Below are 14,751 nucleotides of genomic sequence, written 5' to 3' on the forward strand. Positions count from 1 at the left end.
TTGTGTCACATTATATTATTTTAGTTTTTTAAATCAATAGTTTAATCTTAGTTTTAGTGTTTAATGGGTGGATTTTTATATGAATAGATGTATATGCAGTGATATTCTCTCTCTCGTTTTTTCAAGGTGGCTGAGTGGGGCATTCAGAAGCTCGGCCTTGTGAAATACTCAGAGAAATCTGCAGGAACGTACAGCGGCGGCAACAAGCGCAAACTCTCCACTGCCATGGCTCTGATTGGCTGCCCTCCTCTGGTCTTCCTGGTAAGACACGCCCATTACACACACACACACGCGCCTGGCACTCCAGATCACTTCACCGTCCTGTCACCACTCAGACAATCAGCACTGATTCATCTGAGCAAGTCGATAAACATGTCTTTAGTTCTGTCTGCGCTCAAATACCCCATCCAGCACAAGCTACAATAGAAGCTGAATGCTTGGGATGTGTTCATGTCTTCAATCTTTCAATTTTTTTTTTAGTTGTACATTTATCTACAGAAGTGATATGTCTTTCTAATGTACTACTGTGCCTAAAGCTCTTTACAATCACATCACGTGGATCATGCAACGGCAGCCAGTGTGCTCACCATCCACCAGCTATAGGTGGAGAGGAGAGAGAGATAGAGCCAATTCTGTGGATGGGGATTATTAGGAGGCCATGATTGATAAAGGCCAATGGAAGGAATTTGGCCAGGACACAGAGGTTATATCCCTACTCTTTACGAGAAGTGCCATTAGGTTTTTAATGACCACAGTTCATGACCTCGGTTTAATATCTCATCTGAAGGACGGTGCTTGCTACAGTATAGTGTCCCCGTCACTATACTGGGGCGTTAGGACCCACACAGACCACAGAGCAGATACCGCCAACCTAGTTTTCCCAGGATGTCTCCCATCCAGGTACTGACCAGGCTCAACCCTGCTTAGCTTCAGTAGGGAAACCAGTCTTGGGCCACAGGGTGATATGGCTTTAATACTCTGCTTCTCATAATTTTTGACTAAAATCAAAATGTAGATATCAGCGTTTCAGCGTTTCATCCAGACGGATCCGGCGTTTTTAGGAGCCTGAAACCGGTATTTTTTTAAACCGGGTCCCAGAGTGGATCAATCTGAAACCGACACCCTTGCGTTTTCGTGTGTACAGCCAATCCGTATATTTTGTGAAATGTGTAACGCTTTGACCCAGATAACTCTCGTTGAATCATGAAAATAAAGAGCTTGAAGGCGAAAAGTCTGTATTTCATACATTTAATGGCAGGTACACAGACTGGGCACGCGCACATCAATATTGCGTCATTTAATTACTGTATTTGCATTATTGTAAAGGTGGGTTTAGGGTTGGGGTAGGTGTAGGAGTTAATAAAACACTATCTGGGAAGTAGCAAATTTATTTATTGTTTTTTTATCGTGAGATTTTGCCTCACTTCCGACCTTTGCTGTACCCCTTATAGCCACAACTCTTCTTCTTCGTTTTTAGTGTATTTCTGTGGCAGAATTACAGCGGCAGATACTGGCCTAGCATGTATACTACATTGTTTTGTGTCAGTTTCAGTGGTTTCATGTGTACGCCGATATTTCTTGAGACGAGGGGGGAAAAAAAATATTGGATAGGGAAAGCTCTGGCTTCGTGTGGCCTAAGTAATCATTAAATTGTTATTTGTTAAATGTGTCGTCATTGTATTAATTCCCTAATAACATATTATATTAACTAATAGTGTAAGTTCAAATGTTAATTACCAGAATGGGTCAAAGCCATGCATTTCAACTTTCAGTTGTCTGCTTTAATTAATTATTAGCTAACGATTTGCAAAGGTATCATTGTTATGATGTTATTTATTTACTTGTTGAGGCGCATGACTATTAATTAATTCAAAATTATTCAAAAGCCACAACCACAATGACATATTACTTAACAATTAGTTAAAGGGGTCATGAACTGCATTTTTTTTATTGTTTTATGTTTCCTGGGGTGCACTTATAATTTTAGAATGCTTTTTACATCAAAAATTGTCATAATTTATAAATAAAAGGCATTTTTCCTACCCTGATTTTAGCCTTCTGCTCTGAACGCTCCGTTTTAAAGGGGTGGAAAACCACGATTTCACTATTCTAACTTTAGCTTGCATGTAATGTTGCTGCTTTAGCATAAACAACATCTGCAAAGTTACAACGTTCAAAGTTTAAAGTAAAGGGAGATATTTGCTTTTAAAGAAATCCATTTCTAAGAACTACAGCAAACGGCCAGTAGGCGACTACACACATTCCTCCAGGGTTGGTGACATCACCAGGCTCAATATTTACATAAACCCCTCCTCTGAGAATATTAAATAGGGGGGGCGGGGGCGCCATTTTGTATCGCGGCGCTGTTGTGGTATAGTTAGGCTGGAGTGTTGTTGCCGCGATGCCGAGGAAACGCTGTTATATTCATCCGGATTGCAGGTCTGGGGTACTTGCTTTGTTCAGCCTTCATAGGGACAGGGGTGCGTTGCAGAGCGTTTAACATACAGCATGTTATATGCACGTGTGTATGAGACAGAAGGGAACAGGCACGTGCGGGGCTCCCGCAGCACATCTCATGGAGGGAAACTTTCACAATGTTCGCGAGTTCAACACCGGATTTGCACAACGTCAGCTGCGTGAGACAAACGCGGCCAGTGTGTGAATGCACGACGCGCGCGGGGCTCCCTCCCGCAGCACATTTCACGGAGGAAAACTTTCACAATGTTCGCGAGTTCAATACAGGATATGCACAACGGCTTGACCTGAAAGCTGGATTTACAAACAGAAGCTGTTTACGGGCCACAACCTGTAAGTCTGATTTATTTTTCATCGATGTGTTTTCCTGTAATAGGTTGTAGCAAGGAAGTAAACAGATGACAACACTGTTCTGCAAACCAGTCTGTTAAATGCTTATTCATACTTAACGTTATCCAACGAACACCTATCGTTACAAACACTAACGTTAAAATCTCAACAGCGAACTTGGCATTAGTGTAAATGATTCTTTGATTAGAGCTTTTATGTATTATTTATCTACAGGCTTGCTAAACATGGTTCTGTGTGTGATTTGGGTACTATAGTAAAGCCAATGTTTAGTGTTTTATTATTTGGCTATAATCGTTCTAAAAATACAAAAGTAACAGTGCCATTCAGTAGCGATCACTATAGATCCGCAGTCTTTACTCATTAGGACTGAACAGGTTCTGCTCGATCATCTTCACTAAAATGTTCTGGGTCTGATTCAGGCTCAGATTGGTGTGGTTTTATTGACGCCATCGCTTCTAATACTGACCAAAGCACAGTCTACCGGTAAGGTAAGGGGCGTGACGTTTCCGACAAACGTACACTGCGGTTAGCGAATCACAACACACTGGGCCAGCTAACCAATCTGAGCCCATTGCGTATTTTTGAGGGACTGGCTTCATACAACCCGGAAAGCATCAGACCGTTTTACAAGGAGGGACAGAGCAGTGTAGAATAAATGTCAAATATATGAAAAATAATGATTTTTTTTTTTTTTAAACGAAGCATGAACACATGTTACAGTGCACCCCACAAACACAATCAAGCCTTCAAAACAATGTATTTTACCACCCCTTTAAAGGTCCCATGGCATGACATTTTCATTTTATGAGTTTTTTTTAAATTAATATGAGTTCCCCTAGCCTGTATATGGTCCCCACGTGGCTAGAAATTTGGATAGGTGTAAATCGAGTTCTGGGTGTCCTGCTCTGCCTTTGAGAAAATTATGGTCCCCACGTGGCTAGAAATTTGGATAGGTGTAAATCGAGTTCTGGGTGTCCTGCTCTGCCTTTGAGAAAATTACAGCTCAGACGAGCCAATCTGAATGCCCAAAAAAATGCCTTTCATTTCTAAATTATGACATTTTGTGATGTAAAAATCATACTAACAATATAAGTACACCTCAGGAAACATTATAAAATAATAAAAAAATTAATGGGACCTTTAAGGGGCGTGTCCGCTGGGAGACTTCAGTGTAAACACCCACTGCTGTGATTGGCTAACGTCTTTCTATTTGAAATTGTATTACTCTCTCTTTTAGTGCGTTTTTACAATTACAGCTCTCATGGTTAACTAATTGTGAAAAGTGCTTAGATCTATGGCATTATATTCAGATCTATGGCATTATATTAAGATTGTGGTATGAAAGGTTGCAGTGATGATCATTGTAGCCAATCACACAGCATGAAAGCAGTGATCTCGATATTGCAACTCAGTTTCTGTACATTAACAAATGCTTTCATCTTCACTAACAGTGCAAACATGATATAGTTAAGAGATTCGTTTAATAAAACGGGAGTCACTGATAAACGCGTCACTGATAAACTGTCCTGTTTGATTGACAGGTTCAGCGCGCGCTGCTCAAACGATTGCAAAGGGAGCTTTCTTTGATCGCTTTCTTTATAGAATTTAATCACCGTTAAATAACAGATTATTTTTGTCATACTAAGAGAAACAACTCAAGTTGATGTTTAGTCACTGATCTGATTTACTGGCACAGAGACAAAGAACATCTGACTACATGAATCATCACATTTCAGATCAGGCATTAGAATGAACACAGTTACTTACAAGTTGCATTACTGTTGACCCAGTCACTGCACAATATTTTGTAAACCTCAACGGCATGTTTATTGCTTTGTTTGTAACTCGATGGTTTAACACTAGGCCTATGTTACATGCGCAAATCGGTGTGGGGGGGGGGGGGGGGGGCTAAACAGGCAGGGATGAAGTAGGCGTTGATTTCTGATTCTTCTGCAGAGGCGGTGTTTCACCACACGATGACGTCAAAGTGTGGTATATTCTGGAATCGATCGTTTGCTGGGCCTGGTGTCTATAAAAGCTTTTCTTTGACTAACAAGGAAGTTTTCAGCTCTGAAACTTACAGAATATTCTTATATTACCATGACCTTTTATATATCAGAAGCTCAAGGGAAAGTTGATTTCTCAATTCATGACCCATTTAATAGCCATGTGCCTCAACAAGTAAAGTCATAGCATAATGATACCTTTGCTAATCGTTAGCTAATGATTAATTAAAGCAGACAACTGGAAGTTGAAATGAATGGCTTTGGCCCATTGTGGTAACTAACACATTAATTTACATTATTAGTTAATATAATATGTTATTAGGGAATTAATACATGATGTCATATTTAATTAAGAGCAATTCATATATTACTTAATCTATTAATCATATAGAATGTTCATTAGTTGCTGATGCAGTAATCATTAATAAATGGTTTAGTTCTTCATGAGTCATACATTAACACGTGATTATTTGTGCATTAGTTAAGCATGAATTAATGCATATTAGTGCACCTGTATTGTAAAGTGTTACCAGATTTTTGTTTTCCTCACAATTTCTACCCGAAGGTATATTTTGGAGCTTGGTATGACTTGAAAAATATGGGAACACAGTGAAATGAGATTTGTTTGAAAGTGAAAATCCCAATAAAAAAAGCTGTAGAGACAGAAATCAAACAGAAGTATCCAGACAGAGCGGTTCAAAAGAGTAAAGTCTCCAACACAAATCAATAAAACAGGTAAGTTCTGAATCAGAATCTGACTCGCAGTCCAAAAACAGGCTGACTCAGAAACTTACAGAATACCATGGGAGTATAACAAGAGTAGATACACTAGCGTTCGAAAGTTTGGGATCGGTAAGATTTTTAATGGTTTTGAAACGCTTCTGATCACCAAGGCTACATTTATTTGTTTTAAAATGCAGTAAAAACAGGAAAATATAATTACAATTTAAAATAGCTGTTTTCTATTGTAATATATTTTAAAATGTAATTTATTCCTGTGATGCAAAGCTGAATTTTCAGCATCATAGACCTTATTCACAGCAGAGCCATCTTTGATTTTCGGGAATGAAAATGAGGCTGTGAGGGATAGACGACATACATCTCTTCAGTGGGTTGTACTGTTATTTATTGTGTTTTTGGATTGTTCAGGTGACAAAACACTGAAAAATGTCTTTCCAAGAAGTTTCAGTAGACAAAAAACTCCAGGCAATATGAGCTCTTTTACAGCGGATGCCATTGAAAACATGGTAAGTCTCTCTCACAGCACCACTTTCATACCTGTCATGGCGCTGCTCTGAATAAGGTCTAAAGTGTCACATGATCCTTGCCTAATAAAAGTATTAATTTCTTTAAACTCTGAAGCTCTGCGACCATTTTTGGGATTGCATACATGATCCAGACAAAAATATTTTTTCCAGTATTTTCTGGAATTTAGTGGAAACAGCCCAAACTGTCTGCAGGGTGCTAGAGCACACAGGGCCTGAGTTACACACTTTCAAAAATGAATTTATAATAAAAAACATCAAAAAGCATCTCTTCTTTTTGGGTTGGGTGGGTATTACAGCTCAGACAACATATACTTACATGTTTATCACTTTTAGCAGTGTTTTATGTAACTTCAAAGGGTTTCCTGTAACACCAAACACCAAAATTTAGAAAGTAGAGACCCATAGTAAAGTAAAGTCCCATATACTGTGCACAAAAATTACTTCCAAAATAGTAATAGTATTAAAGCCAAATCAATTTATCAAGATATTTTGTGGAAAATATTTACTTATATATAAGTTAAAGGGTTAGTTTACACAAAAATGAAAATTCTGTCATTAATTACTCACCTTCGTGTCGTTCCAAACCCATAAAACATTTGTTCATCTTCAGAACACAAATTAAGATATTTTTGGTGAAATCCGAGAGCTCTCTGATCCCTCCATAGTCAGCAATTTAATCAACACTTTCAAGGTCCAGAAAATCAGGAAAGACATTGTTAAAATAGTCCATGTGACTCCAGTGGTTCAACCTTAATTTTATGAAGTGACGAGTACTATTTGTGTGCAAAAGCAAACAAAAACTTTATTCAACCATTTAGTTGTAGCCTGTGCCAGTCTCTTACGCAGTTTCACATGGACTATTTTAACAATGTCTTTCCTACCTTTCTGGGCCTTGAAAGTGTTAATTAAATTGCTGTCTATGGAGGGGTCAGCGAGTTCTCGAATTTAATCAAAAATATCTTCATTTGTGTTCCGAAGATGAACGAAGGTCTTATGGGTTTGGAACGACAGGAGGGTTAGTAATTAATGACAGAATTTTCATTTTTGGGTGAACTAACCCTTTAATTCTATAGTGCATAAATAATTAGCATGCATATTATGAAAACCTGACAGTCTAAACATCTAACATCTGACATCTAAAGTTAGAGCAGTCTGGGCTTTAGATAATGTGCAGCTCATTGTGCTTTCAGGATAGCTGTATTTCGTACAGGATGTTAGTTTGGTTCATCTTATGCTATGAATGAATGCATAAAAGAATAATAAATGGCACTGATTATTACACGAGTGGTCTGTTTAATACCCAGTGTCAGTCCTTTTATTTCTCCCACTCTAAAGTAATCGTATATTCTGTCTTCAACAAAGAACATAAATGTCTTTCTACTTCAGGGTTCCCCTTTAGCTATTATTAGACAGGAATAAGATGTATAGCAACACAATGATCATTCTCTCTATTGTGCTTACTATATAGTCTAGTGATGCTAAAAAAAAATCTCTGTGTATTTACCATAAAGACTGATCCTGATAGATGTAGTTTCACTGACATATTGTTAACATATGTCAGAAATAATAATACAATCTAAAAAGCAAACAAAGATCTTTCAACCTGTTTTTAATGCTATATAGTACAATGAAAAAAGCTTCAGCCATTATCAAGATATGAAAATTTGATGCCCATTTAAGAACACATATCCATTGCAGGTTTTCTAGATCGTTCGTTCACGCTGATTAATGTTTATTCACACCCACAGAAATGATTTTATGACTCCAGAGACTTTACAGTTTCTGGCTGGTGCAAGCGCTAACAGTGCAAACACATCTAATAGCTGACTATAAACAAAACAAACCTTGACATTCAGTCTGATTTGAAGTTCCAAACTCTCCTGTCGGTTTATATAGTCAGAGTCATGTGGGTATTAGTGCAACGCTCTGTTCTGATTGGCTGGAGGAGGAGAAAGTGGGTGGAGCCCATTCCGTTTATGAATTTCTGTGTGGGAACATTTCAGAATCTATAGACCTTATGAGAAACAAGCGCAACCATCTTTAGAATACTGTGTTTGAACTTACGTTTTTGCGGTAGCTCTGTATATTTCTGTGGCTTTGCTGTGGAAGAGTAATTAGCTAGTGAAGTGGATTTACTTATTGTAGAGTTAACAAAAGTTATCATGAGCATTGCGATGTCATGACAACTGCCACTAGACCAGGAAGATTTTAAAATGAGCGGCCCATTTATAAATCCGTTAGATCTTACCTTCATGCTGTGGAAATACAAACCGGAAGACAGAACATAAACGAGCGCAGCGCTGAAAAGGGGTGGGGCTACATAAGGTCTATGATAATAATAAATGCATGTGAATCCACAAAAGTAAATCTCATTGTATATCTGCGAATCACATTTTGTTTTCATGAGGCTCCTTATATTTATTTGTGGATTTGAAACTATTCTCATCCATAACCCTACACATTGAAGAAAACTTGTTAACACTTTACAATAAGGTCCCATTAGTTAATATTAGTTCATGTATTACTGTTACTAACATTAACAATGAGCAATACATTTGTTACAGTATTTATTCATCTTTGTTGCCGTCAATTAATACAAATACGACTGTTCATTGTTACAAATACGACTGTTCATTGTTAGTTCATGCTAACTCCGGTCCATTAAACAATATTAACAGATACAACTTTTGATTTTAATAATGCATTGGTAAATGTTGAAATAAACAATGCCTTTTAGAAATATTTTGTCATTGTTAGTTCTGTTAGTAACTATTGCACTTTACTAATGTTAACAAATGCAACCATATTGTAAAATGGGTAACACTTTACATTAAGAATGCATTAATTTAACAATTAAGAATTATCAATGAATTGATTACAGTGTTTATTCATCTTTGCTAACATCAAATTCATAGATTTTTATAATATATTGTTAAATGTTGAAATTAACAAGATAAATAAATGCTTTATAAGTATTTTTCATTGTTAGTTCATGTTTTCTAATGCATTAACTAATGTTAACAACCTCTGGAACCTCTGGAAAATCGTGACTGAAAACTTTAATGAAACTATGATTTGAGCTGTATGAATGGCATTATTAATCATTTTACCTTGTCTCTAAAAGGACGTTTTTCTTTCAGATGTAGCTCACTTCTAGGGACAGTTTTATCCACAAAATAAACACACACACACAGACAGGAGAGAACGTCCTTGAGGATTAAGGATAAAATGAAGAGCGGAATAACGATAGAAAAGATTAAAGAAGAAAAGAACACAGGACTCCAGGTCACTCGTGGGACATTTCTAATGTATTTCCAAGCGAGATTTTACATTCTGCACACACGCGCCTCTGTTTGCTGGCATTAAAATCTCATTCTGCCTGACGGAGGCTCATATGAAATAATCCGCGTTCATAACCTGCAGAATAACTCCTGATTCGCTCTCTGCGGATGCTAATTAAAGGCGGAATTACAAGGCAGGTGCTCGCAGCGTGTCCGTCTCGCTCTGAATAACTGCAGAGGACAGAGGGATGTCGTCATGTAATGATTCTCTGATTCAGGGTCAAAGGTCACATGTTATCCATTCCTATCTCCAATGTCCATTTTGTTTGGAATTGCATACTAACAATGTCTTATAAGCTTATCTTATTATTAGTGCAATATATAGCACATGTACTGTGTACAGTATGCACATTTTGGTAACACTTTCTTTTACTGTCCTTGTTACACGTTACATGTACTTACTGTAGTAATAACCGTAAATTAGGCATAATTTACGTGCAACTAACCCTAAACCAAACCTAAACCTGATTGTATTGCAAGTACATGTTGTAATGTTAACAGATTTTGATCTTAAAATGTAGGTAACACTTTATTTTACTTTACACATGTAGCATAGTAATAACAGTAAATTATGCATAATTACATGCAACTAACCCTCAACCAAACCCTAATCCTACCCCAACCCTATAGTAAGTACATATGCTTAATTGATATTACTTAAATATATAGTTACACTGTAACAATGACACCGTAAAATAGTGTAACCAAAATGTATTAGTAAACGTTGAAATTGACATTAACTAAGATGAATAAAGTACTGTATATAGAAGTATTGTTCATTGTTATTTCATGTTAACTAATATTAACAAATGAAACTTTATTCTAAAGTGTTACCTATCAATGTGACAAATGTGACAGCACTGTACTGTAGTAAACTGCTGTTTGAAATGTTTTCTCACTGCATAATGTATACTGTTTCACATACTACATTGTCCTGTGTGTGTGTGTGTGTGTGTGCAGGATGAGCCCACCACAGGCATGGACCCCAAGGCCCGCCGTTTTCTGTGGGATTGTATCCTCAGTGTCATCAAAGAGGGGAGATCTGTTATTCTCACCTCACACAGGTAACTAGCACACACCTTTACCCAGTTGTCTAAATGGCCCGTTCCATAGACTTCTGTTGTTTTTAAATGCAGCTATTATAACATAAACTAACTGAAATTTCTGCTCTTTTATAGTCAAACTCTATATTCTAGTCCGGAAAAGAGTTTTTTTTTTTTAGCTCACTTCTGGGTACAAATTTGGTTAAGTAGGTACAGACACCCTTAACCCCTTAACTGCCCTCCTTAAAACTTAAATGGCTGTAATTCAGGAATGTTTTGGAATTAATCTTGTTTTAAAGAAAACACTCTGCAAATTATGGCTGAAGGTAAAGCGATTCAAAAGATGAAAGTATGAAAAAGTTATGGAAGTTTATATAAAATATATATTTTACCAAAAAAAAAAAAACTCTAAAATTACTATAAAATCAAAGCCATATATCTAACCAAGTTGTGTTCCTAATTTGAGGTTGATATCACAAAAATTGAAGTTCCCATGAGATTATGTTTAGGCGCTATACCAAAAATAGCCACCGGGTGTCATCCACATTCCATAGATTTTTTTTAATGCATTTTCCTGTAACAAATTACAAAATTTCTGTCCAAATATCACTTCCATCACAAAACAGTCACCAAATGTGGAACCTTGACACTCAGACCTTTCTGACGATATGTGTTTTGTCAAGATTAGAAAAGATTTTGATTATAAAGTAGTTTAAATAAATTTTGTAAAATGAAACCTGACACCGCCCACTAGGGGAGGAGCATACTAGAAGAATTAGGAGTGCTGTTTCCATGGTAACGCAATGTCCCATTTCAAAACTGGTTTCACAGGAGGAATCTTGAGTCCGTAAGCTTTCAAATGATACCTAATTTATGATAATTACTAAAATATTTGATATGAAAGAAAGGCAATCAAAAAAGAGCGCCAAGAGTTAAGGGGTTAAGGCCAAAGTATACTGTTGTTGTTGTTGTTGTTGTTGTTGTTGTTGTTGTTGTTGTTGTTGTTGTTGTTGTTGTTGTTGTTTTTTACGTGTACACTAGCTAGCATATGCTTACAGTCGAATGAGTAGCCTGTCAAAGTATACTCCATTTGATAGCGAGTACGAACACATGCAGTCGACACGTGCACTCTTCAAAGTTTCATCATTGTCCAGTGTCTGCACTCTTTTCTACAGAAGTTATGACCGATAAAATGTCCCCCTCACACAATCACCTGTCAATGCGGGCGTCTGTTGCAGTCTGGTATTTTGTTGTTGTTCCGTCTCTTTAGTTTTGTTTTCTACTGTCAAACAATGGCACCAGCCAGTGTTGCCACCTTGTGGAACAACTGATTTGTGCAAAACAAATTCAAATTAGGTGGCGAAATTTGCATCACACGCACTGTACACACGGAAAAAGCGGAAGTATACTTTGGGCTTTAGCAGTGTTGGGGGAAGTACTAACTAAAAGTACTTTTAGTAAAGCTTTCAGTACTTTCAATTGTTTTTTTTACATGTACGTTAATGTATGTGTACAGTTAAACACGTAGCCTTTAAAAGTTTACTCCATGTGATAGCGTGTGTGAGCGGTTTTATTTCACACCTTCCAGCCAATTAAAACAAGAGTATTCAGATAGACCATTACATGGTATAAGTATAAATATAATAGCTTTTAACTTCAATGAAGCAACTCGGCGTTCCTTTGTTACTAGTTCTAAAGTGACATTTTCTAATTAGTAAAGGACACTTGGGCTCATCTGTTAAATTTTCAACTGGCGGAAGGAAGTAGTTCCACATAAAAAGGGTTTTTTAATACACCCCGTTGTTTCTTATTTATTTACACACTTGTGCTGTCAAACTGTTGTATAAACGCTATATGACACTCCCAGTCGTGTGATGTAGCTGTATATCAGCACGCTGTGATTACCCACGGCCGAGCTGATATAGAGCCACATCCACTCCTACTCGTGTGATATTCCTCATATAAAAAGATTTTGCTACTACCCGTTTTCTATGGCAGAACAAAACACTGTATATTTGCATTATGATTTAATATAAATTCCCTTTTTATACATGTCAAATCTCTTACCTAGTTATTGAATCTCAGTTTAGTTCCTCTGCAGTTACTCAGCATGTGTCAGATTGTTGATCAATGCAGAGCCAACATATTAGTCATATAATCAAACATTATTGTAAATTGCATATGCTTATTACATGTACATGGTAAAAGGAATTTTTGGAAATGTAAATTGATATTTCCTACTGACAAACTACAGCAAAATATATAAATAGCTGGCCTAAAGGTCCCATGACATGAACATTTCACTTCATGTTTTTTTTTTCTTTCATTAATATGAGTTCCTCTAGCCTGTATATGGTCCACAAGTGGCTAGACATTATCCTAGTATCCTGCTCTGCCTTTGAGAAAATGGAAGCTCAGACGAGCCGATCTGCACACTTGCCCAAACTGCCGTTATAACGAATGACGCTGTTATGCTGCACAACGCAGCTCTTACTGTATTCATATCGATGTCGTGTTTGCTGTTAGTTGTGGTGAAAGCTTTTCGTGAGAGAAATAGCGTTGCAATGACGAGATCACTGCAGTCACACGATCAACAGACTGCCTGTTTACTCAATGCTCACTGCACCCTTTGATGTGATGGGAATAGATCTAAAAAATAATGCTCTAATCAACACTTTCATGATTCGTTCATCTCGACAGCTGCAATGGTAAAAAAAAAATATTTTTTAAGTGTAAAGGTTATTCGAGAGGGGTTCCACATGTTACAAAGTTCATAGAATAAGGTGGAAGAAGACAGGGTCGGCGTGACTGGGACTCGTGTTTATTCAGAACTCTCAGTTACAAACAAAATAAACTCGCGCTCACAGCGCTCTCAACAACTGAGTACAATAGAACTTTCTCAGCAATCTTTCTCCATCTCTCCGTCTCTCTGGTCCACAAGTGCCCAGTCCGTCTCTCTCTCTGGCAGTGCTTGCAGACCTCGCTAAACCACACCCCCTCCGCCACATAATCTAATACTCATTTCAAATGCAAAGATGTCAGCCAATCACAACAGTGGGCGTTTTCACTGCAGTCTCAAAGCAGACACACCCCTTCAAACAGAGCATTCAAGCCAGAGGGCTAATATTAGTATAGAAAAAATCCTTTTATTTCTAAATTATGACATGTTATGATGTAAAAATCATACTAACAATATAAGTACACCTCAGCAAACATTATAAAATCATTTTATAAATCCACGCCATGGGACCTTTAAAAACATTTTTGTGGTGAAAATACTAACGTGCCTAAGACTTTTGCTCAGTATTGTAACATTCATCACAGGCACAAAACAAAATAAAATCTTCTTCTGTACATTTTATGTCTAATTTACAGAGCATGTCTTCCGTCTCATAAGTGAAGCTCTATCATGTCAGTTACTGATGCGTTTGTATTTATAAGGAAGGTCTTTCGCTAATTCATGCAGTGTTCAGCTTCCTGGCAATATGACAGTTTAGAGATTGAGATAATGTACGTTTGTTCCGCAATTTGGCTGCAAATTAGTTTGTTTTTCTGACTCGGTCTCATTGGCTGGATGTGCAGGTGAAAGGCTTTCATGTGCTTCATAATGAGTCTCATTTGAATGTGGTTGGAAGCGGATCCTGAGCTCTGGGGTTTCTGATGCTTTGAAGGTGTTTCTCCAGAGATTCATGCTGAGGAACGGCCAGAATTAGATGAAAACAGTCAAAGGAAACATTTCCTAATGCTTCCATGTGTTCAAACGTGTGTGTGTGTGTGTGTGTGTGTGTGTCTGTCTGCTTTCAGTATGGAGGAGTGTGAAGCGCTCTGCACGCGAATGGCCATCATGGTGAACGGACAGTTCAAATGCCTGGGCAGCATCCAACACCTTAAGAGCAGGTGAGTGGTGTGTGTGTGTGTGTGTGTGTGTGTGTGTGTGTGTGTGTGTGTGTGTGTGTGTGTGTACTTGTCTACCTATCTAACAGGGGACCTTGGTGTCGTAACACACTCACTAACAGGGGACCTCTGAGCCAAGAGGGGACATTTTTCAGGTCCCCTGTTGGTCATGCTTTAAATCATGTTAAAATCAAGTAAAAACACTAAAAAAACACACTGGTGATTTTTTTTACTTTTGACCAAGTGGGGACCTACAAGTGTGTGTGTTTAAATCATGTGAAAATTAAGTAAAAACACTCTGGTAATTTTTTTAAAACTTATGACCAAGTGGGGACCTAAGTGTGTGTGTGTGTTTAAGGTCATACTCAGCAGC

The 14,751-nt window shown here is 37.6% G+C and overlaps 1 protein-coding gene across 1 annotated transcript in view; it reads left to right on the plus strand.

Moving 5' to 3' along the window:
• LOC307122627 (phospholipid-transporting ATPase ABCA1-like) overlaps positions 1-14,751 on the plus strand; it is a 111,218-nt gene that overhangs the window by 63,952 nt on the left and 32,515 nt on the right. Inside the window, exons 18-20 of the mRNA XM_079810736.1 lie at positions 127-261; positions 10,402-10,505; positions 14,289-14,381. Coding sequence (XP_079666862.1) covers positions 127-261; positions 10,402-10,505; positions 14,289-14,381 — 332 coding nt within the window. The remainder of the gene's footprint in view (positions 1-126; positions 262-10,401; positions 10,506-14,288; positions 14,382-14,751) is intronic.

The sequence above is a fragment of the Gobio gobio genome, assembly GCF_949357685.1.
Source record: "Gobio gobio genome assembly, chromosome: 2".
NCBI lineage: Eukaryota > Metazoa > Chordata > Actinopteri > Cypriniformes > Gobionidae > Gobio > Gobio gobio.